Raw genomic sequence first — 27,952 nt, 5'->3', positions numbered from 1 at the left:
ACTTCGCCTGCAATGGGGGGACACACTGACACCACGATTATCTGAGCACTGGTGCCACCACGTAGGTCAGGTTAAAGTGTGACCCCTGGGGTGTCCTAGAACAGGTGCTGCAGCAGAGCACAAGGTCTGGGGTCTCCTGGTGGTGAATCGCCCTATGTCGCCTCCCCAGGTTCCTCACCCACCTCAGCTCCCAGCGCTCTCCTCCTCCTTATGCCGAGGAGCCACAAGCTCCTTAGGGATCAGGGCTGGGGATGTGCCTTTTCTCCCGGCTCCAAGCGATGACATAAACTGGCTGAGCATTTGGGCAGAGGGCTAAGCCAGTGCTCATGCCAACGTGTGCCAGATGTCATGGCAACTGGTGTGCTAAGCTAATTATGTCCAACCACAACGCTTAATAACGAGGCATCACTTCGCCTCATTGGAAAGCCTTTGCCTGGCTCTGTCCCTGCTCCCCATGCTGCCTGCGAGGGGAAGGGACTGCTCCAGCCATCGCTCTGCAGGGCCCTTCCCACCCCTTTCTTCCAGAAAAAAGGGCTTTTTTGGTAACAGGTGCCCCACCAAGGTGACAGAGCCTGGAAAACTCTCCACTGCTCTTCAAGGAAACACTTCATGCCATGAAAAAAATAGAGATGGGTGAGCTGGAGGGGCCATGCTATGCCTTGCATCCAGCGTAGCCCCTTTCTCCTCCCCACCTTGTGCTCTGGGCAGCTCAGCAAAGCATCCCGGACTCGGTGCTGGCTCCCACCCACTGGTATTCCACGCGGGACCCTCCTCGACTGGCCGTCCAGCACCGTTGCTGTGGGTCTCTGTGTGTGGTCCCTGTTTAAGCACCATCTGTCTCAAGTTTAGCACAACGCTGCAGCCCCACCAATTAAAACAGGCTGACGGAGTTAAATCCTGAATAAATGCAAAATTAAGTAAATGATCAGTAGTCAAGATACACATCTCGGGGATGGGTCTGATGGCATGTGGGAACTGGAAGGGCCAGGGCACCACTGGCAGCAAGGGCAACCACCCCAAACCAACCCCAGGTAGAGCCAATCCCCTTCTTGGCCCTTAGGCTGGTGACAGTGACATCAGGACATCGCTCACTGCCTGCCTTTAATGCAGACTTAGCTGTTCATTGACCGCTGCATTGCACCTCGCTACACCAGCACCACTGCAGGGAGAAAGCAGCAGAACATTACAGGGGAAAATGCAATTTACTCCCCAAGTTAGGGGAACAGCACTGTCAAAATGCAAATCCCTGTTTATTCAAGAGTAGAACAAGCTGAAAGGCTGAAATGCCAGATTGAAAGGGCATCCCCCCTGCACGTTCTCCTCCCTTCACTGCTCACCAACAAGAAAGCCAGCAGCAACACAAGGCAATTTAAAAATAACAGAACCACGCATGGGCACACCATGGAAGTGCAGCCCTGGCTTTCACCGTGTTAGCAGAAGTGGCCAGAGAGATACAACCTGAAACAATGCCCTCAAAATGTACACAGGGAGCGGGACCATCTGCACCGGGTTGGGAGTTGACCTTCCTAGCATTCATCACCACACTTGTGTTACCACTTGATGTGGTTTCCAGGAACCCTGAATAAAATCCGATGTGCAGCTGACCTCGATTATTCACTCCTGCTTAAAAAAACCCCCAAAAAACAGAAACAACAGTTTCATCCATGGGTCTGTGAAGTCTTGAACAGAAAAGTAAGAAGTTATTTAAAATGATCTGAGGGTGGCTCAGACTTCCAGAGCCAGAGATGAACAGAACACGTAAAACAGTGGTCGCAAAGCACTGGGCACCAGGCTGACCTGCCAGCGCCCACCTCACCCAAGTCGTGCAGATCGTCATCTGAAAAATATCAACTGCCACATGCTAAAAAGCCTGCAGAAAAGCACACTGCAGCCTGCACACTGGAGAGCCCCAAGGCTGCGAGCTGCCTGGCTAACTGCACCCTCAACCTACCGCGTGCAGGTGTCAAGAAAACTCTGGTATGCTGTGGGGTGCCTAGGCACGCAAGGATGCACGGATACACGCGGGCACACAATAGTAAATATTGCACAAACATGCTAAAGCATGGATTTCCCATATAGGTCAAGTCCCTGAGCCACTCAGAGCTTGGAAACTTGTTAGCAATAACAGAAGCGATCTCCACGAGGAACAAGCAGTGGTCAAACAGCATCGGGAAGCAACAAACTTGCCAAAGTACCATGGGACTTATTCCCAGCCTAACTGAAGCAAGCAGATGAACCCGATGGTCTTTACTCAAGTGAGGCTCCTCCAGCAGCCAACAAGATGTTCTCCTGCTGCAGAGTGGGGATGGTCGGGAACACTGACAGAGCCCATCTCATGCCCGCAGGCATTACAGCACATTGGGACCACTGGAGTGGGCAGAGGAGGAACTGGATCTGGACTGGGGTTTGTTGGGAGTGTATGGAAAGCAAATTAGCCCTTGCTTTTCTTGTCTTGTTATCATCCCTCCACCATCCACTGCCAGGCCCTGGCACATGAATCTCCTGTGGTCCCCACCATCCATGCCACAAGGCTGTGTGCGTGTGGATGGGAATATTTTCCTTGGCTGTCTCCACCAGTACAAGCTCTGGATGCCATGCCAACCCATGAAGAAAAAAACCTGAAGCACCCAGCCTGCCTGGCATCTTCCCCATTCCAGTCCTGGGCCATGTTATACCAGAGAACGGGGTTGGATGCTCCCAGCTGCATGTGACAGCCTGTTTTGTGCACCAAGCCCTGCAGGTCCTGCCTGCTCAGCTAGCGCCACATCTATCAGATATTTCAGGAGATGCAGGAGCTCTACAGATGCTCTCAGGGGAGCAGACCTGCACCTCACTCCCAGTGCACTGGCTGCCTGGCTCACCCCATGGTCCATCCACCCCACGGGCAGGACAGGACGCACAGCCTTGCCGTGGCACTTCCCACCAAAGATGTACCACTGGCTCCGGTGGGAACGGGACCACATCCTAATTCAGGGGACGCAGGTGAAAGCTGCTCAGTGGAGATGGTTTAGATAAACATCATATAAAATAGCTGAATCCCAATTCCTGCACAGAAAGGTATCTGCTTGTATTACCACCCACATACCATTTTATTAAGACATAATGTCAAAGAAGAATTGTTACCATTGCTGAAGTTTATTTTAACATATGGCTAACTGAGCCTAAAAAAAACATGTAAAATACATTGTAATGTGCTATACTTGCTTAATGGTTTTTATAATTTTTTTTAATGCCCAATATATATTTATTCATTCCAAGCGTTGGCGGGGGGAGGGCACGTATGTTAAAAAATTTTATCAGTCACATGGTGACTGATAAATGAAAAAAGTACTGTGGTTCCTTTGTATTAGTCCAAAACCACTAGCGCTGGTTTAATTTTCAATAGGCAAAAGGTAATTTCTGGTTTCATAAATTCTGTTCAAGAGGTCGTAATTCTTACCTGGTCACAGCTGTCAGACATTGATACGCTATACCATGGTGATGGGTTTTTAAAATGAGAGATGGATGTCTTGTAAAAATCCTGAGGTATTTAAAAAGCAGAAAAAACTCTTTCAGTCCAGGAAAAGCCGAGCTGAAGCCCTGGCTGAGGTTAGCTGCTTTTGCTACAGTTCAACAAGGTACTTAAACACATGCCTAATATTAAGCACAGAAGTAGGCTCCGCTGCCTTTGATAAACCATCCGTGTACGCAACCTTAAGCACACGATTTGCCACAATCACAGACATTAAGACATCATTAACTGGAAACCATTTGCAGAATGAGCATCCCTGGGGTCTCCAGCTCCCTCATCCCATTCCCACCCATGCAAGGTACCGGCACCCATCCCACTCCTGCAAATGGGAATGCCGCTTGCCTCCCTGCTTCCAAATTATTCCCCCAGGCCTTTAGAGGAGTGTCGGATGGTGCTGATCACCCCCACAGAAGCAAAGTGCAGTAACACACCAGACCGACCACCCTTGGGCTGGCGCGGATAGACCGGCATTGCCACACGGAAGCAGCACCCCTGCCCCAGCTGTCCAGAGCAGCTCGCCCCAGCACAGGAGCATCCTGAGGAGGGACCAGTGTCTCCCACCCAGCCAGGGCGTGCCTGCACCTTGGTAGGGTGCAGCCCATGGGGGGAGACCAGAGAGCAGCCCAGGCTTCCCCTGCCGAGCCAGCTGGGCTGCTGTGGCCCTCCACAGCTTGGCTTCTCATCTGTACAATACCAACCCACCCAAGGGTGGCAATCATAGATTTTACTTTAGATTGAAAAAGGCCCTTAAGATCATCAAGCCCAACCATAAACCCAACACAACGAGTCTTGCTCCTTCCATGAAGCCGCACAACAAGAATGGGCCAGCCATTCCCAGGTGGAAGATGAGCTCCCAACTCATGAGCAACCATACCCAGGGCTGGAAAAAGCTGTTGTCACAAGCATGGATGGAGTTATACCAACACCCCGCTTCAACAGTCCGCGCTTTTCACGCTTGGAGGGACAGGGCCCTAAATGTATTTATCCTCATGTGAAAGCCCAGTCTGCAGAATTTAATTGGATATGTTCTAAAATATCAGCTTTGTTTCTCCACCAATAAACCAGAAAGCCACTCTCTCACATGTTTATTTGAAATAGGGATTTAGCAAGTATTAAATGCTCTCCTCTTAGCTATGGTTCCAGGCCAGGATTTAAATATCCGTGTTACAAGACGAATTTGAGTTTTAAACCACAGTAAGCACATTCTAAAAATGGAATAAAATAATCAATTCCATGTGCAAATCTCTGCCCTCCTGGTAACCCTCCTGACCCAAATACAAGCCATGCTCTGACCCAGGCGGATGGTCCCCTCGCTGCCTGCTTAAAGAAAAAGAAGCCAGAAAGCCAAGACAGGAAACACTCCCCAATTTTTGCATTTTTCAGCTGATTTCCCTCAAAGGACAGAGTGATGGGGAGGATGAACTCTGAGAACACTTGCAAAGGCCACTTAGCACACACGCAGCATTCTTCATCTGGTATTTACATATTGACTCGCATCCTGTTTTGATGCAAACCGTAATGCTACTTCACCGCTGCCTGCAAAATGAGTGAATTCCAGCAGATCTGGCAAAACACTTAAGCCACTGCTTAACTTCCAGCCCAGCAGCTGCTCAATGGGGCCATTCACGGGCCCCGCACAGACTGCACTCCTTCCCACACCGAGTGGTGCTGAGCTCTTTTCCTGGCTGCAATCCGGAGTTCCCGGCAGGAGATGTTTTCACCTCTGCCCTCTGGCTTTATCTCCTCTCTTCATGCTGTGCGTAATGCAACAGAAAAAAAAAAAAAAAAAAAAAAAGAAAAAGGGGAAATCATACAGACTGCAATGACTTTGATTTGTTTCCAGTGTTGGCCTGAAGGCAGCCGTGGTTTGGTACAAGTAATGGGCAGCAAAGGATGGCACTGCTGATCCCAGCCTGGCTCACCATTACACACATGGTAGTACTAGTATTTTGTATATTCCTGGGACACCACTCATACTGAGATTAACCTTATGTCAGGTAAGGGGTTATCATTTTATGGTTTTTTTTTTTTTAATTTCTATTTTTTTAAGAGAAAATGAAGAATTCTAGCTTTTTACATGCAGCGAATCAAACTCCTTATAATTAGGGCTGCTGGTTTCCACGGTAACGACGATCCAACTCTGTTTTATGTGAAATAAAAAAAAGAAAAAAAGAATAGTTCCACTCCAGCTGTTGGTGTGGTCTGGGCACTGCAAGCCAGCAAAGGGATGGTGCTGCAGACATGGGAAGCTTGGCAGCGCTTGGGGCAGATGCGCTCTGCTCCCGGTGCCACCGCGCCAAAGGAGGGATGCACATCGGAACGCTCCATCTAGCTAAAATCATGGGCATGGGCAGAGGTAGACATGGATTTCTCTACCCTTCCCGCTGGCATCCATGTCCCCTTGCACCAGGACACCACCACCGCTGCTTTCTGTGCAAGAGCAGCATCGCCCACACCCTTCCCCGAGGGTTACAGCCTCCTCTGTGATGACTTCACCTCTAATAATAACTTCCAGGGCCCCGTGGACTCCAGAGGAAAATAAACTCAAGTTATTTTTTCCTTTTACAGTGCTCTTATTTTAAGAATTTGATGTGGGTGTAAAAGAAAAAAGACACACCTATCATAGCTGGAATAAAGCACTGTGGGTATGATGTGACTCTGGCAAGCATGAAAGTGAATCACACGAGTATCTGCGCCGACTTTTTAAAGCAGTAATTTGCCTGGGCCAGGCTTCCGTAACAGATGTTGCCGTTTATATATGTAATTTTGTGTTGCTTTTTCAAATATATGAGAAAAAAAAAAAGCCACCCCAGCAATATAATAATCCTCATCGGCACGCCAGCACTGCTCTGCACATACACGCCTGTAATACAGAAGATGAACACATGCGAAAAATAAAATGCACAACGAATGCCAGCTGGTGCGGAGAGGCAGGCGCTCAGCAGCATCGCTGCCTGCGGGCAGCTGCCCATCTGCCGGGGATGCAGGTCCCCACAGCCCCAGCATCACTGCGGACCTCAGTCTGGGGAAAAGAAGGAAGATTTTACCAGAAGTGGGTGATCATCAACCGTGCAGATACGGTCTCAGCATCACACCGCTTGCAGTCTACCATGAACTCCAGGAAAGCTACGTGCAACAGGAAATAGATGTCAGCATCGACTTTCTCCATCAGCTTGTGGCAGATAACGACGATGTCGCCCAAGCCTGATTTGATTTCACAAATCAATACTGAGTGCTTAAGGCGGCAGTTGGCTGGAAAAGGCTTTGTGCATGGATTTCCATGGGGGGAAAAAAAGGGGATTTTCTGTTATAATTTCAACACTGATATTTTGAACAAGCAAGCCCCTTTTCTTTTGTCCTCCTTTCTTGGAGATGTTGCAGCACGCACATGGGACATGAGGCTCAAGGCAGCATCTCCCGCAGAGCCGCTACATCCCCCCAGGGACCCAGGGTCCCCCCCAGAGGAACAGAAAAAGAACAGAAATAAAGCTCTTTACAAAAAGCCACCACTTTTGAACCAAGACCTGGGGACCTGGAAAGCTGAGTTGACCAAAAGTCCCCACATCGCTTCTATAAAATGTGGACCTGGTTATCTTCTGGGTGGCTTCTCTCTCTCCTCCTGCTTCTGGCAACCCAGTGCCAAAGCCTGCCTAGATAGCAGCTCGAGGGACATGGAGCTGAGAGGTTGGCCCCTCACCCACAGCTAGACTGTGCACCCCACGTAAGCTGGAGGGAGCTCCTGGCCTCCATCTGTCCCCAAAGTTTGGGAGAACATTTCCAATCAAGGTGCCATGGACTCATGCAGCCCTCGTTATGTCATGCTCCAGTGCCAGATGTCAGCCCAGAGCTGTTCATGCAGTCAAAAAGCCTGGTTATCCTCGAACCACCCCTGCTAACAGCAAGTCTCTTAAAAAAAAATAAAAACGATTATTTGTACAACTTTGGGCGGGCGGTTGTTCACTTCTGCTGAAGAATGCCTGCGATTTTAAAATGCTTTCCAAGAAAAACCTTTTCATTCACTTTACCTGCAACCAAAAAGCTTTTTTCTTTATCAATTAGGAATCTTGATTACAGATAAACTGATGAGAGAACCCATTTGCCTATAGTAAATCTGCTACTGCTACTATACTATAAGCCAAAAGGGAAACAGGTATGACTTGCCTGAGCTTCCACATGCTGCTTTGAGAAGAAACGTGGCCATCAGTGTGGCCCCAGTGCTGGCACGGACCTGTGAGCAGCCCGGGACGGTCCTTCCCTCTCACCTTCCCCACTGGCAGGCTGAGGATGGTGTGACCTCGCCAAAGGAAGCCAACCGGCTTCAAAGCAACCCAGGCGAGGTGGCCCATGCAGGGGCACCCAGCCGTGGCAAGTGATGCTGCAGGTGCCAAAAGTTCATGAGGCCTCAAAGGGAGAACAGACAGCTTGCAGGACAGAAAGGCACCCCAGGACACCAAATACCTAGAAATCATGCTTGGCACAGAAAGTCCCCGAGCTGGAAATCCTTTGGCTGTGGGAGAGCACTGGAGAGATGTTCATGCTGTTCTCTTCCCAGCGTTGCCACAAACCCTGCCGTTTACCTGACTCATCACCTCCTCCTCTCCACTCTCAGGTTGTGCTCAGCTTTGTGTTCCATGAACCAGAGCATCTCATAAACCACCAAATTCCACTAAAAAACCAGAGAAGCAGACAGTTAAGAATAGAAACACTACATTTGAGGAGTCATCCCTTTTGCTTCCAGACACTTGTTAGACCTGTTTTTCCCCCCTAAGCTTTAGCAGGTTACAAGCACCAAGGAAGTTTTACCAAGAAGTTTTTCAACCAAGCCCAACATTAAATAAAGCTCAAATTCACGGGACGCTCTACATAAACCCAGCAGGGACATAATGTGGCATGAGGCACTTGCAAAATCCACTTTGGAAACCCACAGAGGTGCTTACAAAGATATCTACCCCAATCGAAGTGATTTATATTTTTCACGAGTGAGCAATTCGCTTACTAGGAAAGAGACAAATTTAATTTTTAATTTGATCTCCATCAAAACAATATTTTCTCGTTGCTATGACAGCTGAAAGGAAAACCTCTTACCTCGGCGACAGCCAGCGAACGGCATTGCCGCACGTCCCCCAGCAGCAGCCGCTCGGGGAGGGAGCGCAGCCATGTGCATCATTTTTGGCTCTCCGTGTCTTTGATTTGATGGGGATTTTTAAAAGGACACACTGAAGCCAAGGACTAGAAAGCCTCTTTGGAGAGGCTGTGGGGAAACAGCTACAAAACACGGGAGCCTCGTCATGCCTGTGGGACCACGGACCCACCAAAGCCCTATGGATTCTTCCAGGGACCCCCTGGGTTTCCCATCCGGCTCCAGGGACCAGCTGCCTTGCACCATAACCCAAGCTGCACCTCCAATCCAAGATGCACAGTGCTGGGAGGGGAAAAAGAAGACATCTGCTGACCATCAGTAGATATGGCAAGAGTCCAACAACAATAACAGAAAGGGCTTAAATACATAACCGTTTCTTTTCCTTACACTCCTCCATGGCTACCAGCCTCACAGTACTGAAGAAGTGCCCCGATGAATAAATATCTTCTTTCCCTTAGCAACAGTTAGCAACAGAGTCAAGGTTGGGTTGTGTTTTTTTTTTTTTCTCCTTGCTCAAAAGAAACACATCTCAATCTAACACAGACGATTTAAACGGCAATAAATATAGGACGTGGGTGTAATCAAAAATCGCTGAAACGCAAATCACACTTTTTAGCCTGGGTTATTTTAAAGCACAAGCAGAGCTGCCAATGATCTGTAGAAAGAGTGTGGAGAGGGCTAGAGGGGAAAGGAAAAATGCAGCAAGATTTTAGGGGAGGACAGAAAGATACTGTCCATCCCTCCTGAGCAAAGCCCAGGCCAGGAGCAGCGATGATACTCTGACGTTTGCCTTCAGCCTTTAGCACAATTTGAGTTTCTGCAGCAGATTTCTCTTGTCTACAAACTGCAAGGGTCGCATATAGTCAAAAATCTGTTAAATGCATAACCCCGGCACACAGCAAACATATTCTTTTCACGGCTCTATTCCTTTAACAGTTCATTTAAGACGTCTGCCTTGCATTTTTCCATTTGGTGTTGGGAAAATGTTTTCTTTCACCTGGCGTAGAGCCCAATTCAACAGAAAAAGAAAGCCCTCCCCGTTTCCATGGGGCCCTGCAGTATAAGACACAGGACTAATTTTACCCTTAACTGGGCACCTTTTGGCTCTGTCACCAGGTATTTCAGCTCCTTCCCTTTTGCCCAGGTTCTTTTCTTCCCCTTAGCACTTAGAGGATGAGTTAATCTTTTGCTGGTTCCTTGCTGCTACTGGCAAGGGCAATCCCCTACCACCACCACCACTTCTGCTCCTCCAAGCATTGTCACCCACCACCACCACCCCCCGGCTGCCTGTGCAAGCACCCCACCCGCAGCACACCCCATCCCACCTCTCCAAGCCTTGGTCCCAAAGCAAGCAAGCCTCTGCTGCCACCATCCCAGCAAAGCGCCGTGAGATGCGGATCTAGCTGGGTTTTCGGTAAAACACACTCACTGCTCTTTCTCCACCAAGAACAATATTCCCGATTTCCCTACAAATCACAATGCCTTAAACAACAGGAATCAGAGCTAGACCACAGAACGCAGCCTGGTTTCTACCCAAAACCAAACCAAAGCCAAATATCGCTAATTGCAAAACAAACCCATGGTGTGGTCCTGCTGATAACGCATTGCTAGAGGGTAGCTGGAGGGCCCAGCAGTCCCATGGGGAAAACCTGCTCTTCAGGATGCCTGGCTCCTGCGGATACAGGGCGGGGGCTGGGGTGGTGGGGAGATGGTGATAGAGCCAGGCAGCCCCAACACACCCAGATTTTATTTCTCTAGAGACCCAGAGAGATAACAGCATTTTGTTCCTGCTGTCTGAGGTTTTCAGGATAAAAGATTGTTTCTTTTTTTTTAATTGAAGCTGAGGCCGACAGAAGGCAGCTCTGCAGCCCAGAAAGCCCAGCTCCCCGGCTGACGCTGCACAACGCCACATCCCCTTCTCCACCCTGTTCTAACCTAATAATGGAAACCTATCAGGTGCTTTCCCCTAAATAGCTACGGACTTCAGGGAAGAAGTCCTCTCCTTGGTGATGCACCAATGGCTCATTCCCATCTCATCCACCATCAGGACAGGACATGCACTGCAACGCACGTCGCAAGGCCACGCTGTATGGATTTGTAGCTAAAATGACTCAGTAGAATTATGTCAGCTGTGCCACCTGAGAATTGGGCTGCTTCATGTTTATCTACAATATGTAGATATTCAAATCCCTAAGCCTGAAGTAAAATAATTTAGAAGCTCCAGCTATAAAAGATCTGCTCCCAAATCCTCATCGCTTTTCAATCCTAGTCTCAAACACATTATATTCTTTTGCATTTAATGTGCCCTTAAGGTGGGGATTAGGTAGGCATTTGATTGTGTCTTTTATGTTTATAGCAATTCATTTCCAAACCTTTACAAACTTTAATTAAATGCTACATTTTTACTGCCTCGTCCTGAATTGAGATAGAGCGGCGGAGAAAAATCTGTCCTCAAACAGAATTTACATTTCTAAAGCACCTTTTTCTGCGCAAGCACCTCGAGGCTACTGCATAAAATCATCCTGAGCTGCCTTAAGATGTATCAGTGCAGACATCAAAGCAGCTCTAATACCGAGCCTCACACAGACCCGCAGACAGCTGAGATCACTACGTTCACAAGCAAGAAATAAAACAGTTCCTGCCAAAACCAACCACTGATCCCCTCAAAAGGTGGCCACGGGGAAAACGAGAGCAGCAGCCAAACCCCAGCAGTAAAACCCAACCTTCACCTTGGAGAAAGCTCGCAGGAAGGGGCCTGGTAGCCAAAAGCATGGTGGCTGGCACAGCGCTCCATCCAGCCCCACAGCCTGTTTTTATGAGCATCCCTATGCATGAGAGGAGGCACTGTTGCATTCCTGTGAAGCCGGAGGGGAGCTGAGCAACCCCAGCGAGGAGGAGAGCTCAGCACAAGCAGCTCCCCAGAGTTGGGAATGACCAACCCAGCCCTAAAGGTACTTGACTGTAAAGACTTCCAGCGATTGGGAAATGTAATGCCATTTCTCTAAAATCTGGACCCTCCTGTTAGCACTGGTTGCAATCGGAGTCATCCCATCCCTGGCGCAGCAAAAGGCCATGCACTGGTGTGCATCGTCTCTGCAGTCATTTTGCAGAGGGGGGACAGTCCAAAATTTGTCCCTGTTTGGTATTTAGGAGCTGAGAGATTGGATTTGAAGCCAAATTTTAACTGCAGGTTGGAAATTGGGAAATTACCCCATTTTAAAGCCTGGATGCAGCAGAAACTATCTTCAAGAACTGTCAGATCAAAAAGACACAGATCTCGTAAGATTAGCTGAGCTCTGCAGCTTTGCCCTTTTTGAGCCAAGATAGAAGAATGATATCAAATTTTTATCAACTGAGAAAGTCAGGCCTAGCTTGAACTCCACCGCATCTCTGCAGCCCATCAGAACAAATTCAAACTGCACAAGGAGAATACTGAAAAGATTTAGTTAAAAATCTCACAGGTCGGGTAGCATCAAGGTTGATGCTGCAGACGTTCCTGTGTACAGCCATACAAAACACTGAACTGGTAGCAAGGTCCCCATTTTCTGATTTCTTGCAACTGCCTGCCTTTCCCTTCAACGGTACGAAGGGGTTCAGCATCCAAGGATGCTGTGCCTTGTTTGCTGCCTGCCCATCCCACGGGCTTCGGGGTAGCACGGGGAGAGGTGATCTCTGCAGCTACAGACAGTGCATGAAATCCACCTGGGCTGGCAGGCACCCCAGCTCCCCGCGCCACAGCCCGCTTCAAGCTCTTTAAACAGCTTGGGGGGTGGGATTTAAATCATTGATCAGCCTTCTGCTTGCCCTCTGTGCTGGGCTGAAATTTCACTCGTTGGGTTACCATGGTTAGAAATGCTGCGTGTGCACGCACCGTCCCGCCGCTGCGAACTCATCCATCACCCACATCCAAACAGCTTAACCTCCTGGATCACACAAAGGCGTTTCCCAGCGAGAACCACCGTCAGGCCAAACTTCATCCTTCTAGCTGCAGTTGTTGCCATTGAAAAGCATCAAGAAGATGTAAAACTATATTTTACCTTGCCTAAAATGCCCTGCAAAGGCCAGACAGTTTTTATTCAAAGGCTGTCATCACAGGTCTGGCACTGAGGATCACTGTCCAGGTCCCTGGGAAATTCACGGCACGTCTCCCAGCGCATTCCCCAGGGCCAGGATTTCATCCCAGACTTGGAAGAGCTCAGGCCAAACAGAAAGTTTACATAGTTCCTGCATGCGCTCGAAGCGAGCGGCTGGAGCAGAAAGCCAGCGGCTGGAGCAGAAAGCCAGCGTTTCACAGCACTAGCAGCCCTGCAAAATTTTACAAGACACAACCCTCACGTTAGAGGATCCATTTCTTTCTTCATAAAATATATTGGGCCTTTCCACAAACTCCTTTTATTGGTCCGTTTGGCTACTCGCTCCTTTTATGAACTACTCAAGTTCCCGGATCATCTGGAAAAGCCCAGGAAGACAGCCGGCCTGGACCGCAGTGCCGTGCTAGCCATCGGTAACAGCCCTGCTGCCACGGCTGGGGCACGGGGCGCGACCGCACGGAAGAGAAAAGCCAGCAGACAGGGCAGCTGGATTTCATCACCTTCAAGGAAGCATGCAGCATCTTTTTAACTTGTTTTTTCTTACTGCCTACAAAGTTCCGGAGTCACAAAGCTGACAGAAATACCCCAAGCCCAGGTGCCTTTTGCCTCAGTGCCAAATCCACTTGGCAGCAAATAAGCAGTTAAGACCGGGAATTTTTTTTACCAGCCTCCTACATCTCTTCCATGGGGGTCCTTTAATGGATACAGTTAAGGAGCAATCTTGCACGGAGGTCCACATGCTAACATAACAACATATTTTAACTGTGTATTTAAGTAGTTTCATTTCTATTGACATTGGCTAAGGTGAGCCTTAAGGCTCGCCCGTCTCTCACACGAGGCTGGGCTGCCTATGAACGCAGCCTTTCGAGCTACGCGTTGCCAAATCTCCTTTAACGACAACAAGCCTGCAAAACATCTCATAACCGTCATGTCCCAAGGAGATGGGGGCCTGAAGCACTTGGTGTGTGCTAAGTTCAGTGCTTTGTGGCACGGTCAGTGCTGAAAAAAGACCAGTGAAGCCTTACAAGAGAGGAAAAGCCAAGCAGCACAAGCAGAAGCGTGCCTGGCTCCGCACGTCTGCTCCAGCCCAAAAAACCTGGAGCTGGTGGGGCAGGACTGGGGTCCTGCAGTTCAGGCTGTGGTGCTGCGTCTTGCTTTTGCTCCCAATTCCAGAGCTGCAAGAGTTCATTCCCAGTAGCGTTCTCCCAGTATCTCCCAGCCCACCATCCCAGGCAGGAGCATCTAACTGGTGGTGGCAGCACCAGGCTGCTCTCACAGCTCCAAAACACGCAATGCAGGAATCGCTGTAACGGGACAAAACAACCCTTTCCCAGAGCCCGGCTCCAGGGACACTTCAAGAAAAGCAATTATCCAGGCACATCAATATAACAGCATTTTTATCCTAGTGAGAAGGTGCTTTACAGCACGCAGGCCAGCTTGTACCCTTGAAATTACTCACGTATTTCACGTCTTAGCTGTACCAAGCTCTTGTGAAATAACCAGGCAAGGGCAAACGCTGCTTGCGACAATCCCATGGCGAGGCTGTTTTAAGCCCTATAACAAGGAGCTCTGCTGCCCTCCCAAATAGCAGGGGCTACTGAAAAAACCCCCTTATTATTGTAATCTTGGATTACTCCCTACCACCCAAATCCATTTCATCTTAATTAGTGCCCATTATTATAAAGCCCCTCCAACATTTCCGTATTTCTCTGATCATTAGAGTCCACAGCTACTCAGTAGCAAAATCCACCCAGATGTGTATTTTGCATAAACTGGTTATCTTGAACCACGTGCCCTCTCACTCTCGTTACGGGCCCCATATTTTATACAACAGTGCTGCAGGAGCACTGCTTTGAGAGATTTAGATTAAGCCCAATCCAAGCAGCTTGCTGGGGGACACAGAAGAAATCCCAATTCCTCTTGAGTTAATGACTAAAATCTGAAAATTCAGCATGGCATCATACAGTTTCACCAGAAAACACATCACCCAAAGCACAGCACAAAATCAAGCTGCCCTGAATATTTTAACAGCGCCACAGCAAAGCCAAAAGCCGAGCACGGACTTGGCGTTGCAGTTCTTTATTCTTTCTTAAAAGAAACAAAAGGCGTGCTGAGAGTTCAATGAGAAACACGTCTTAGTAGTGTCTGTGCAATTAGTTACGGGGGGTAAAAAAAAAAAAAAAAGTCCATTTCTGTTGGAAAAAACCTTATTACACAAGGTGAGGCCACAGTCTCCATGAGTGGCCCTGGACAATTAAGCACTCCGTACTTGCAGGATGGGGTCCCTCACTAGCAAGCCAGCATTTCATCTTCCATTTAATGATGCTGCCGCCAGCATCCATTCCTGCCGCCTCACCCCACGGCCAGGGCTGCTTCCTGCTTCAGCCACCAAACTCACCATTTTTTAAGTTTTCTGAAAGAGCTGATAACTTCTAAGGTGAGGATAAGAATCATCTCAAGGACTTTCACAAAAACCCTCTGTGCAGCCAGGAATGAGACCACAGCACTGTGAAGTCCAGCCCCAAACCCCCCAGCCCCACATGTGCTGCTGCTTTTCTAGAATGAAGGATTCATAATCCCACGTACTCCAATATTATTAGTCTTTCAAGACCTTTCCTTGACTTGGGGTAGTTCCCAACATCGTAAGATGTCTCCAGACTCCATGTCTTTGCAAGGAGGAGGAAGATTGCAACCCTTCACTAGCTGGGGCCTCTTCATTTTCCCCTCTCAGCATGCTTCAATCCCCTCTGAAGCTTAACGTAACACCAGGCTGAGCATTAATCAACACAACATGCGCTTCATCCAACTTCAGCAACCACTACGAACATTTAAGTTTTATATTATGTGCTGGGATTATTTTTATATATATGCCACCCTGTGTCTTTATATATACACGCTCACACACATATATAAGCAAACACACACATAGAGAATTTCATTTCTGCAAAATATAATTTAAGCAGAGTGATGTGTTTTGTTTTTTTCCCCTTCAGGCAGCCAGGAGCAGCAGCCTCCCAGAGCAGCGATGCCGAGTGCCCTCTGCTGTACATGGACACAAATGCTTCTTTGTTTAAAAAGATTTATTAATTATTTATTTTTTTAATACTTGTAACTTTACCTTGGACAAAATACTTACTAAAATCACGTTTGATCATTTTGAGAGCAACATGCAACACTAATGCCACCGGGTTTCTCCTGTCAGACTGAAAAATTCATGTCTCCTATAGGTTGCATCAGCAGAAAGTAAATAGCCTGGGCTGGAACTGCACAGAGTACGGTGTTAAAATGTTTTATTTATACAATTGAAAACAGCAAAGGGAAATCAGAACAAACAATATAGCTTTATTATTCAGGCATTTATCAGATAGCCTTCACACTTCAGCAAATCACACATCTATTAGGTGTACAAGCTGAAACTATCACATGGCAACATGAAATCATTTTTCTTTTGTAAAGCGGCATTGTCCCTGCTACTGGAAGGAAAGATAATATTAAAACGTATTCAAATATATGTATTTGAAACTGCTACATCTTGTAATAAATTATGCACTTGATATTAAAAACCCAAGCTACGCCTCACAAAGCTGACTTAAGAATATTAACTTTTATAGCCTTTTCATGTTCCAGCTCTTCTCAAATCTGACATTTAAAGGGGCTGCCTTTACAGCATCTGGCCTTTAAGGCATCAAATGCAGATTTAACGCGGCACGGGCGCATCTCCGTGAGGAGCGTTGCCATTTGGCAGGTGAGCAGAGGAAGGGAATCAGCCTTGTCTCTGCCCCAATTGCCACTTCTTCAAACGTGGTGTCATCTTAAGCAAAAGCCTGACTCCGTAGAGTTGTGGGGTTTGCAAACACAAGGATTAAACCATCTGCAAAGAGCCAGGGCAGGTTATAAGCCCAGCAGCATCTCGGCCATGGGGGCCACCTCCACCCAAGGCAGATGGGTCCAAGACCAATTGGGTCTTCCCCCACGGAGCAAACCCTGCCACAACAAGCACCCAACGGCTGGGGGAGGACAGAGCAGCGCCACGTGGCACTCAGACATCAAAATCCCAGCTATTGGCATCACAACGTATTTTCTCCCCTCTCCACTTCACGCTCCCGCAGAAGGAGACATCTTTTTTTAACCTGTCTCTGTGCAACACCTCGGCTCCACAAGCGGGACCCATCTGCTCCACAAAGTGAGGTGGGTGCACCTCCACACTGCCCTCGGAGGGCGGGAGGGGGTCGCTGGGGTCCCAGCACCCATGGGTGCAGCCTCCAGCGATGCCCAGGCCCCCGGGTGCTTCCACGCAGCCACCCCATCCCCGTCGGTGGATGAGCTGGCTGCCGACCAGCACAGCCACACCGGCACAACTGGTTCCCCATCCCTTCCCCGACTCACTGCAAACCCTCTCCATTTCCAACATTTGTATTCCCTTCACGGCTTCGATTCCCTAGAGGCAGCAATACCCAGGAAAAACAACCCTCCTCTTAGGCCCTCCTGTTACATGTCCGCATGAAGCTGATCAAAAATATTCCAGTTTAATTTTTTTAAATGCAATCCTTTACCAGCATTTCTCCCAACAAAATGCTGGTATATTTTAGTAACTTTTCATCTTGCTCTTCTCAGGGATCCTTGTCCTAGATTCCCTGTCTTGGTTGAAGGCCAAGCATCACTAGCTGAGCCAGAGGGAATATAAAAGCATCTTTCTAAGACGCTATAGAAAGGAAGAAGAATTGGACCCTGGGAGCCAATTCACTTTCATGCCTTGGGTATTTAAGGATCAAACACGCTTTTGTGAGCTGACACAAGGTAAAAAAGGTGGCTTTGAGACTTTAGGGTGCCTAAAGAAGCCTCTGAAAGCATCTTTTTACAAACTAGAGTACGAGAGAAAACCAGGAGCAGCAATGCATCCTGGAGTGCGGCTGCTGAGCCCCTGGGGACAGGCGTGGAGGGGACAGCCAGCCTCACCAGCCATTCCTGGTGGCACCACAAGCGAGGAGCAGTTGCAACCCCTGTGCTGCTTGCAAAGCAAACAGCTGAAGGCAAGGAAACAAGAACCACCCAAGACATGCTGGGGAGGTTTCCTATGGTTACTGCTGCCATGGAAATATTTTTTTGTTGGCTTGATCTAAATAATATCTGGCTCCTTGGCTACAGTATGCTTCCTGCAAGGATGGGCTGGATCCTTAGACCTGCACCCTGCTACTGGGGTGCAACTGCATCGAGCACTGGCCACCTCTGAGCCGGCCCAGGAACATCTCAAACCCAAGCTGCTCAGGGCTTTGCTCTTGGCTCCCCGGGGACCAGTGTCTTGGTTTCAAGGAGAAGAGGAGGAGGAAAGAAAGTGTGTGTGTGGGGAAGACATCTTTTACTAATTGCTCCCAGCTGTGGCCAAGCAGCTCCCATCTCGGCTGCCAGAAGCTGCAGCCGGCGGGGAGAGCACTGGGATGAGTGGTCCCACTCTCGAGGGGCTCCAGAGCAAGAGAAATCCCTCGCAGGGAGAGGAACTCTCTTCCATCCATCCATCCACAGGCTCTGCGTAGGGATTTCAATAATTATATTTATATACTCCCCTTATCAGCAAGAGCAGCCATTATGTCTTTTATCACCACAGAGGCAGCATCTGCACAAGGGCAATTGATAGGGGATGAAGTATTTGCTGCGATGGCTGAGTACAAAGTGCCTCCCCCTCCATGGTAAGAATAATAATTGTAATACTTAGCTCTCAAAGTGTTAAGCTCCAGCATCAGGACCCTGCAGAGAGCAAAGAACCACAGAGGGGAAGAAAAGAAACAGCCCCTCCAGCAGCAGAGAGGAGCACCCTGAATTTTATATACGCCTCTCGGCCCCAGCATCAGTGAACCTGAGCAAGGCTGTGGCCAGCAGCCACCTCAGGGCTGCACGGACGCATGCCCGGAGCCTGCGAGGACACGACAGCCCATGAGAAAAAGGTTCTTTACAGCCATGCTCAAGAGGCTTAACCCTGAAATTAGTTTTCCTCGCATCAGACAATTCTGCTAGTGTTACAAATTCCTCCAACATTAGATAGTGACCACAGAGATACTGCATGCGCAGGGAAGAGTCCCCAGCCCAGCTTTTCCCCACCGCGGCTGGGAGATTATTCATCAGAGAAAAAAGCAAATACCCAAATGAGCATCACAAATTGCAAAACCATCTGCCAAAGGTCTCAGCTGATACTAGCGGCCATCCTTAAGCCTGGTGATAGACTTACAAGCCAGACAATGAAAATGCAATTGATTATTTGTAGAGTGACTCACTGGTGTAATAAGGATGGATTACTGGGCGGGGAGAAGAATGTCTTTAAAAAAAAAAAAAAAAAAAAGACTGCAGATTGACTTCTTAAAGACAAACAGAAAGGGAACAATCCCCCCAAAAAAACTCTTGAAAGCACTGAACAGCCCTCTACAATGGAGAGCAACAAAGAGGAGGGCAGCGCTCGTCGGGGACGCCCGAATAGCTGCACCCCGGCCCCCTCCAGCCAAGGATCTCTGGTACCAGCCTTTATCCATCCAGTTCGGCTTTCTTTCCAAATTGGTGGCCAGGAGCTTTTTCTTTCACGCCGCACTGCACTCGTGACAAAGGCCTGTTGCAAACCCTCTACTAAAGGAGTAGGAGTTTTCCCTCCCTGCCGAACACGTGCCGCATGCCCCGGACAGGCGATCACAGCCGCACGCAGCACCGCCGGGGCTCTGCGCTCCCTGGTGGGACACATCCCACTGGGACAGCGGGCTCTGCGCACTCCTCTGGAGCCAGCAAAAAGGACAGAGAGGGCTGAGGCCATGGTAGGGCAGCAAAACTCAGAAAGTGGATGGGGATGCCAAGGGCAGGGATGACAGCCCAGCTTTGCATGCCATGGGACTGATGCAGCCCACCATCCCCCACCTCCTCCCTCTCCTCAGCTCAGCAGAGGCTTCAATAACTGATTTAACCCATTACCCTGGGCTTCGGGGGCTATGCACAGGGAGCTCAGGACCTTATGCACCCAGCAGCACAGAGCTGTTAAATCGGTTTGCCACATCCCACTAAATCAAAATCACACCCTATGCAGCAACCAAATCCATAACCGCATCCTCCAGCACCGACGGGCTGCTTGAAGGAGATCCCCGCTGCAAGCCAACCCACCCTGCTTCTGAGTTTTGCACGTCTGTCTCAGGCAATGCCACCCCGAAAGGCTCTGTGAGGGACCCCTGCTTTGTCAGTGTCCACCAGCACAGCTCAGTGGCAAAAGTACTGGGAAAGCGCTTGCCAGCCACTCTTCTGCCTTCAGGACAGCAAGCCCCACTCGTTCACAACGGGCAGATAACACATCACTCTTTGCACGCTAAGGAGCAGCTGTAGTCACTTTTCCAAAGGTGCAAAAAAACCCCACCAACAACTTTTAAAAAGATTTGTTTGGTCTAGGAGTAACTATCAGGTAAAGTCAGCAATTGGTGTTTGTCTGCCACGCTCCCTCCATCATCAGTGTCATTCATTCACTATCACTCCAGGAACAGAATAACCCCCCAAAAAAACCCACAACACGTCATTAGTGACTTTAACCCCATTCACAAAACTAGAATTGCACAAGGCTGCTTTAAAACAGACAGAAAATATACCCGGCACTTTCTCTAGGAGAAATTCTGCTTTTTTGGCTTTTGCCGGCAGCTCAGCTGCGCTGGAGCAGGGCTGAGCCGGCTGCAGAGCAACTCCAGTTAAAGCAGCTGCAGACTAGGGCTCTGTGCTCAGCTGAAATTTAATCAAGAAGCATCTCAAACTCCTTTGAGTTCTTGCAATACAATCCTGAGTGGCTTGTAAAGGACTTCAAACAGGCTCCCCAGGCTTGCCCGGAAACAAGTACATACCTCACCTGCTCTTTTGTACATCGCAATCAAAAAATTAAAGAATTTATTTTAGGCTTTTTGCCAGGGACAACACCGCCTCCGATACTGTAATGCTCTGTTACAGCGGATAGTGTGTCCCTCAGCCAACACAAACAGGACACCTTATCAGTCTTGGCTGGTTTAAGTGCTGTTTCAGCAGCAGGGCATAAAGACGCAGAAGGGACAGGCCAAAAAACTGGTTGCAACTGTGTGCTTGACATTTATGAACAGATGAATTGTCCCAGGGTGGGAGGGAGCTCATCCCCACACTCCAACCCACCCAAAGCCCCACCCCGATGGCCCGGCTGCCCTTTGCAGAGATGCTGTGGGAAGGGTGGCAGCAGCACGAGCTTACCCTGCTCTCTACCTACTGCCACAAGGGTTGAAAACTCAAAGAAAAAGCAGACCCTGATTTTTCAGACGCTTACACAAGTGCCTAATCTCACAGGTGTGAGTAAATAGGACAGCTGAGGTCATTTATGCCAAGCAAAGTGGATGCTCCAGCATTCTCCTGCACTGAGCTGCAGCATGCAGAGCAGCCACTCGTACCACGTCACCCTGGGCACAGAGGCCGAAGGACAATGACTTTGTCAATAAGTAACCTGGCAGGGAACAACTTCTCCTTCCTGAACTGCTCATGACAAAACAGAAAAAGCAAACCAAAACCAAACCCCCCCCAAAAAAACCAAACCCAAACCACTAAAAAAAAAAAAGCTAAGAATACCAAACCTTTTGTGAAAGGCTTTACAATCAGCAGAATAAAAACACTTTGGATTTTTTTTTCATCCCCTCCACTAGGATGACAGCATCCTTGGGACACAGGTGACTCCTACCCACCCCTGGGAACAGCAGCCTGCTTGGCCCCTCTGCAGTGCCTCAGGAGCACCGGCATGGACCGCACCGACGGAGTTTTGCCTATTTCAGCAGGTTCCCCCACTGCAAAATGAAAAATTTGCTGAAACTCACCGGGCCTGGTACAGTTCGCTGTGGCAGCAATACAGACATAAGCCCGTTCAAGATAACGTATTGCTATTCTCACATCTCCAAAGCCTTTCAAATAAACATGCAAGAAGTGTGGAATATCTGAATCCTAAAGGAGAGAGGCGCACAAAGCATGTTATTCATGAAAGGGAAAAAGCTGGGAGCGTGTGTGTGAAAGATACATAACCTACGAAAAATGCTGAAAACATATGGAAGCAATAATCTGTACTTTTTTTTTTTAAAGTAGAAACAAATGCTTCAGAATTTGGTGTTATTCATTCACATGCTGCGTTACAAATATTATTGTTTCTGCTCTTTGGATGAAGCACCAGGCATCAACCTGGAGACTCAAACGTGCCCCGGGATGCGTATGCAAGCCTGCTGGGATGTCCTTCCCGCGGGCAGGGCTAGCACCAGGCAAACACAGGTTGAGGCTGCAAACACACAGAGTTTCTCATTGCTCACCACATGCAAGCAGACGATGTCCATCGCGCCGGGCACTGGACAAACACACAAAGCAAACAAACACCCACTGCCACTAGCAACTCCCTGCCTACAGTCAACAAGGCAGAGACAGGAGTTGCAAAGTGACCTACCCACCATCACCCAGCAACATCAAACACTTCTGGGCTTCTGGTCATCCATCTCATTTACCAGGCCACCATCCCCAGACACACATCTCTTTTTCCTTGTCCATCAGCTGAGCCTCGTCCATAGGTTTTTGTGACCTAGTGGTCAATCACAACCCTTTGGGCTGATCTTGTATCATCTGGGATCTCCAAGTGGTCTCTCCTGGGAAGTTTGTCCTTGCAGGTGCTCTCAGACCCAACCAAGGCCAGATGAGATCAGACTTCTGTGGGACTTACTGCAGTAGACTATAGCGAGATGCTGAGCTATGGAAACAAATAAATGTTTGAAACAACTGTATGCACCAAAACTTCACTTGTTAATATTTAGTAATATTCGATATTAAGTCAACAGTCACATAAATTTTCCTTGGAAGGTAAGGGCCAGGCACCGTGGGCTGTACAAACACACACCACTGATATTAAGACCATGGCATGTGACAGCAATGCATGAAGAGAAGCAGATCTCTTCCCCACCAAAATGTGATTTTGAGGGACAAAGATTACGCAGTATATGCAAGAAAAAAGGAGACTCCAAGAAAAGAGGTGAAACAATCTCACACAAACTAAAACCCCAGTAAGCCAGTCTTCATCTTTATGTCATGTTTGTTACTGTTATTTAAATGCTTCTGCAAACCAGGAGAATAACTATGGCAACAAAGACTTCTCCAAAGATTTTCAGACAGTATTTTAAAAATTATCTTATCTGCCACAGCATCTGAATGCCTTCCCTCTGAAATCAGCCGCATGCCACTGCCTCTGCAGGCTTTGCAAACCAGGTGGTACATCCTCCCTCCTCAAACCAGAGCGCAAACACCACCTCGGGATTTAGGTGTCCTGCATCTCCAGTTTTAGCTGGTGTTTTTCGAGGAGAAGGCAGAAAGCAGGGGACAGCAAGTTCTGTTGAATTGCAAGAGTATCGTTTTTTGCAAGGCTTTCTCAAGAAGCCAACAAACAGTGCCTCTGTGTGCTAAACACATGCCAATCTTCCAACACGAAGGATCCGCTATTTTAAATACAGTACTAAAGCTGTAATTTTACTTCACCCAGAGTAAATCCAAAATTAGTTCTTCACAGTAGGCTTAACAGCAGCAAAAGCCACTCACTCCCTTCCTGGAGCTGCCAACCATTTGTCACCTTTAAGGTTTGCATATTCACACTAATTGCACCAGGACTAGGTTATAAATTCCCTTCCCTCCTCTCAGACCACCTCCCTCGAAGGCTTTTCTCTGCAAGACATTATGCAAAAGACACTCCTAATGGCTATTCAGTCACCAAACTCCAGTGACAGCTTTATTTAATGCCAAAGCTTGTTAACAAGCTGAATGGCACACGGTCTAACGTAATGCAGATCTGATTAGAAAACAGCAACTGGGCTCCTAAGGAGTTGCGAGATTTTTATTGAATTTGATTTCACTTTTTCCACACAAAGCCACCTTTCAAGTATCGACCTGTATTAATGAGGATTTGGTTATGTACACCCAGTTTCCATCCTCCAGACTGCAGCCCACACAGATGAATTTTTCAGTCCTTACGTACTTTACTGACAACCTACCATAAAAGCAAGCGACCTGGTTAGAGGAACGAGTCATTTTGCTGTTCAGGCCACGAGAAATTGGGGTTACACTGGTTACAGGTCGATAGCCACATCCTCGCAGACATCACGGCCGAGGTGATGGGATTCAACCTTTGCAGACAAACCACTTTATTTCTCCTCTTTGAGCCTAAATGATTTAAACCCAAAACCTGAATTTCTGCCTTACAAGAGGCAGAGGTCTGTGGCACGCAGGAGGTCTGAGAGCTTTGAGGGGGTAAGACACAGGCAGCAGGCTCTGGTTTAACCGTGCCTGTAACACCGGGTGTTTTCACCTCCCTGCTTCCACCACAATAGTATTAAATATACCAACACCTTCACAGGGTAATTCACCCACTACCTTGAATTTGAGATTATAATTTCACAGCAAAATTAAGATGATTCAAAAAACAAGCTTTAAACCCAGGGACGTCTTTTTATTATTTAGCAATCCCCTCCCATCTTCTTTTTGCACATCACCTACAGTAGACAGACCAGCTTTATTCTGAAAAGAAAACTGTTCTGCAGCATACAATTTATTTTTGAGTGGCTTCCCTGTCTCTAGAAGTATGCATGTGCTTCCAGGAATGATAAATTCAGCCAACACTCAAAGCTATCTCCCCATCTGAGAAAAGTGGCTTTTAAGGGAATGCACGGGCTCAGAAATCTTTGGCGTCTAACGAAGCAATTTGCCTGCTTGATGGAGTAGCTGCACAGATCACACCTAAAATCACAGGTAACTAGAAAATACGTGGTCCTGCATAATTACATATACGAAAATGCCTGTATCAGCAGTACTTTCAGTGCCTGTAAACTCATAAATTCTTTTCCTTCTCCCCAAAGCATATCACCAGTTCCCATCTTCGACGCAAAAAAAGTCACATTTACATTTATCAGCAAAACTCTGTGAAAGGATTCTAAAAAGGCTTTCAAATCTCCAGTGGTTAATTGATCTGGGTTTGGATCCTTAATCTGTGGATCTCCTTGCAAACCCTTGTTCTCCAATCTCATTCTGCACATTCAGGTGCCAGTGAGCATCCTCAGCAGCAGCTGGCTACACCACCTCACACACAGAGGACACAGGCTCCTCAGCATGTGTACAACCTACAAAACTACTATTAATAATTTGCCCACTTACATGACCCTGGCATTAAAAGATCACTGGCTAATAAAAAATGAATGCACTTCCTCTCTGTTGTGTTCTGGCAAATAGGTTGCCTTTATTTGTTTTAATTGCCTAATCACTCTTATATCATGGCAATTAAATGTGAGTGTGTGTAGGAGAGCTCTCGGCTCCTACTGCTCCCACCTGGTGTAAGGTCTAACTTGGCATCGCCTGCACACTCAGTGGGATGCAAACCTGGGGCACATAAGCTGCAATGACTCCGGGTGCTGACCCCCACTCATACCGGAAGGAACCCCCATCCACCTCCTGCCCTGGGGGAGGTGACCCCTATCCTTTCCAAGAAAAGGCTGCTGGAATAATCAACACTGTTCTAGCCCAAATCCTTGCCTGTGTCCAGGGTCTCTCAAGAAGAGAAGGAGCCTCCTGCTCCACCTCCTCCTGCACATGGGGTTTTGCAGGATTTGTGCAAGAGGCACAGCATGCCAGTGCTGAGGGCACAACCTGAAGCGAGCCGCAGCACCGCTCTCCTCTGACATTCCCCAAGCAGCTGGGTGTCTCTTCTGTTGGGCCATTTGGCCTTCGATGGGATGTTATCAAAATCACTCAATTCTTCACGAGCCACTGGAGAGTTGCACCCTCTGACATAATGAAACACAAACCACAGCACCTCATAAGTCCTTGGAACAGAGGAGAAATAGTTTTGGTGACCATGACTTTTCTTCTCATCGTACATGTGAAAGTTGTCCTTGACACTTTTAAGCATTATCAATTGGTTCTGCAAGAACACAAGGAAACCTGGGACAGCTCACAGAAGTTTTTATAAGCCCTGAAAAGAAGACAACTCAGGAGTGACCTTATCAATCTATTAATGTGGCAGATTCAGATCATTGGGAGGGTGTCAGGAGACCACAGCTCCTGCAGCCTAGTTGGAAAGGACACCTTCACCTTCTGAAGGTCTGAAGTGGGACATGGTGCACTTGGATGTGCCACCAGCACCTGTGGAAGGCCAGGCTGGAGGACCAAGGCCAGACTGGAGGACCATGGCCAGCCCCACCTGCTGCTGCACATCCCTCAAGGCAGACAGCAGCCCATGGACCCCACCCCATTGCACCTTGGAGCAAACGCCACTGGGAACAATGATTTGCAAGGCTGAAGCTTAAAATACAACTCAACGGGAATAAATCAGTGCCCCTTCCTGCTCTGACCCTATGCTTTAATCTGCTGAGACACAGCTCTGAGAAGTAGGGCAGGAGCTGGGAGGAGTGCCGAGCATGGCAGATGCTGGAGAAAAGGGTATACCCCATAAAATAAGGTTAAAAGGTCGCCAAGGGCTCCCTGGCCTATTAAGTGTGCACCAGCTCCCAGAGCCCACAGCCCAGATTTAGTACGGCCAAGTCCCAGATCACCCATGAGCAAGAACTTGTTTCTAGGCTGCGTAACGCCAGGAGGGGAGAAGGGGCTGGTCCAGCACGAGGCCAGGGCTCGCTCTGCCTCGTAGGCACCAGCACCGTCAGCGTTGTAAAGAGACGCAACAGAAATAGCCAAAAATACTTGTTAATTTTTACACATGCCTCACCCATTTTAATAGCTAAATCTCTGCCTGGCATCACTGAAAGGGGATAAATCCCAGCCTGGTGTCACGGGGGGGGGGAGGCAGGAGTTTCACACAACGGTTTGCTGCAAAGCACACGGCACCCTGCAGCCCCCACGGCACGTCCCCAGCCCAGCCCAGCCTGTCCCCGCCAGGCAAGGCTGGCTCCAGCCCTCGGCAGGACCCGCGGCACCAGGATGAGCCCCTGACCGCGGCTGCAAGGTGGTAATTACCAAACCAGTTACCCCAGTCGCAGGTCTGGCTCCTGCTGCGCCCCGCACCGGCGGCGGGCACAGGCACACCTGTGCTGCTGGCCGGGGCCAACAAACCCACCTGTGGCTCAGGAGCCGCCAGCCAGGGGGGGCAACATGGGTAAGGCTAACGCAAGTGCTCCCCAAAAAGCCACATTTGCACCCCAGATACGCGCAGGGTTGGGAGGGAGCCGCAAAAACCCTGCGAAGGCAGAGCTGGAGGGAGACCCGCCGGGGTCCCACTGCCCACAGGAGTGGGGGGATGGGGGACAGGGGTCTCGCCGGGCCTTACCTCCACTTGTGCAGGGCGAAGCCGGGACACTGGTCCCCGCAGGTGGTGCAGGGCTGGCCCCGCTCCGGCTCCCCCGACGCCGTCAGCTGCAAGGAAGCGCAGAAGTCAGCCCCGGCCGCCGGCAGCGGGACGGGGGGGACCGGGGGTGCGCACCCAGCGGCGGGGGGCCCGCCCGGGGAGAGGGGGTACCCGTGGGGAAAGGGGGCACCGCACGGCTGGGAGGAGGGGCAGGGGAGGGAGCGCGGCGGGGCTGGAGCCGGGGGCGCCCCCGGGAAAGAGGCACCGGGCGGCGGCGGGGGGGGGGGGGACGCACGCACAGCGCCGGGGGCGCCGCCGGAGCGGGCGGCGGGACGGAGCCACAGGTTGTCGCGGGGCGGGGCGGGGGGCGAAGGGAGACGATCCTCCCCGCCCCGGCACTCACCGACCGGCCGGAGAGCCGCTTGCGGGAGCCACGGCCGAACATGGCAGCGCCGCGCTCCGCGGAGCCCAGCGCAGCCCAGCCCGAGTGCGCGGCAGCGGCCGCCCCGGCCCGCCCCCCCCCGGCGGCCGCCCCTCCGCGCACCGCCCCCCGCCCCTCACCCCGCCCCCCGCCCGGCAGGCACCGCCCCGGGAGAGCCCGGCCGCCCCCCGCCCGCGCCCGCTGCCGTCACTCCGCTTCAGAGTTAACGACCCTCCGCCGCCCCTCCTGGCGCTGGCTGCGGTCCCGCCGCGCTCGGCCAGCACCGCCCGGCAGCGCAGGGCGCCCCTTACGCTCCTGAGCCCGGGTGATCATAAACCGGGCGTCCCGAAGAGCGGGGGAGGCTTCTGCAGTGCTGAAGGGGCAGGCGCTGCAGCTACACCTCTGAGCACCTTGCAGCTGCGCTGCATAAGCAGACAGGCTGGGCTCCTGGTCCTCTCCTCGT

The 27,952-nt window shown here is 49.6% G+C and overlaps 1 protein-coding gene across 1 annotated transcript in view; it reads right to left on the bottom strand.

The window, feature by feature from the left end:
• PRICKLE2 (prickle planar cell polarity protein 2) overlaps positions 1-27,560 on the bottom strand; it is a 109,078-nt gene extending 81,518 nt beyond the window's left edge. Inside the window, exons 1-2 of the mRNA XM_040592910.1 lie at positions 27,472-27,560; positions 27,051-27,136 (exon numbers count right to left, since the gene is read on the bottom strand). Of these exons, the coding sequence (XP_040448844.1) occupies positions 27,051-27,136; positions 27,472-27,513 (128 nt within the window). The 5' untranslated portion in view covers positions 27,514-27,560. The remainder of the gene's footprint in view (positions 1-27,050; positions 27,137-27,471) is intronic.
• Between the last annotated feature and the right edge of the window lie 392 nt (positions 27,561-27,952).

The sequence above is a fragment of the Falco naumanni genome, chromosome 4, assembly GCF_017639655.2.
Source record: "Falco naumanni isolate bFalNau1 chromosome 4, bFalNau1.pat, whole genome shotgun sequence".
NCBI lineage: Eukaryota > Metazoa > Chordata > Aves > Falconiformes > Falconidae > Falco > Falco naumanni.
The sequence above is the reverse complement of the archived record's forward strand: the minus strand, read 5'-3'. Positions and strand labels throughout refer to the sequence as shown.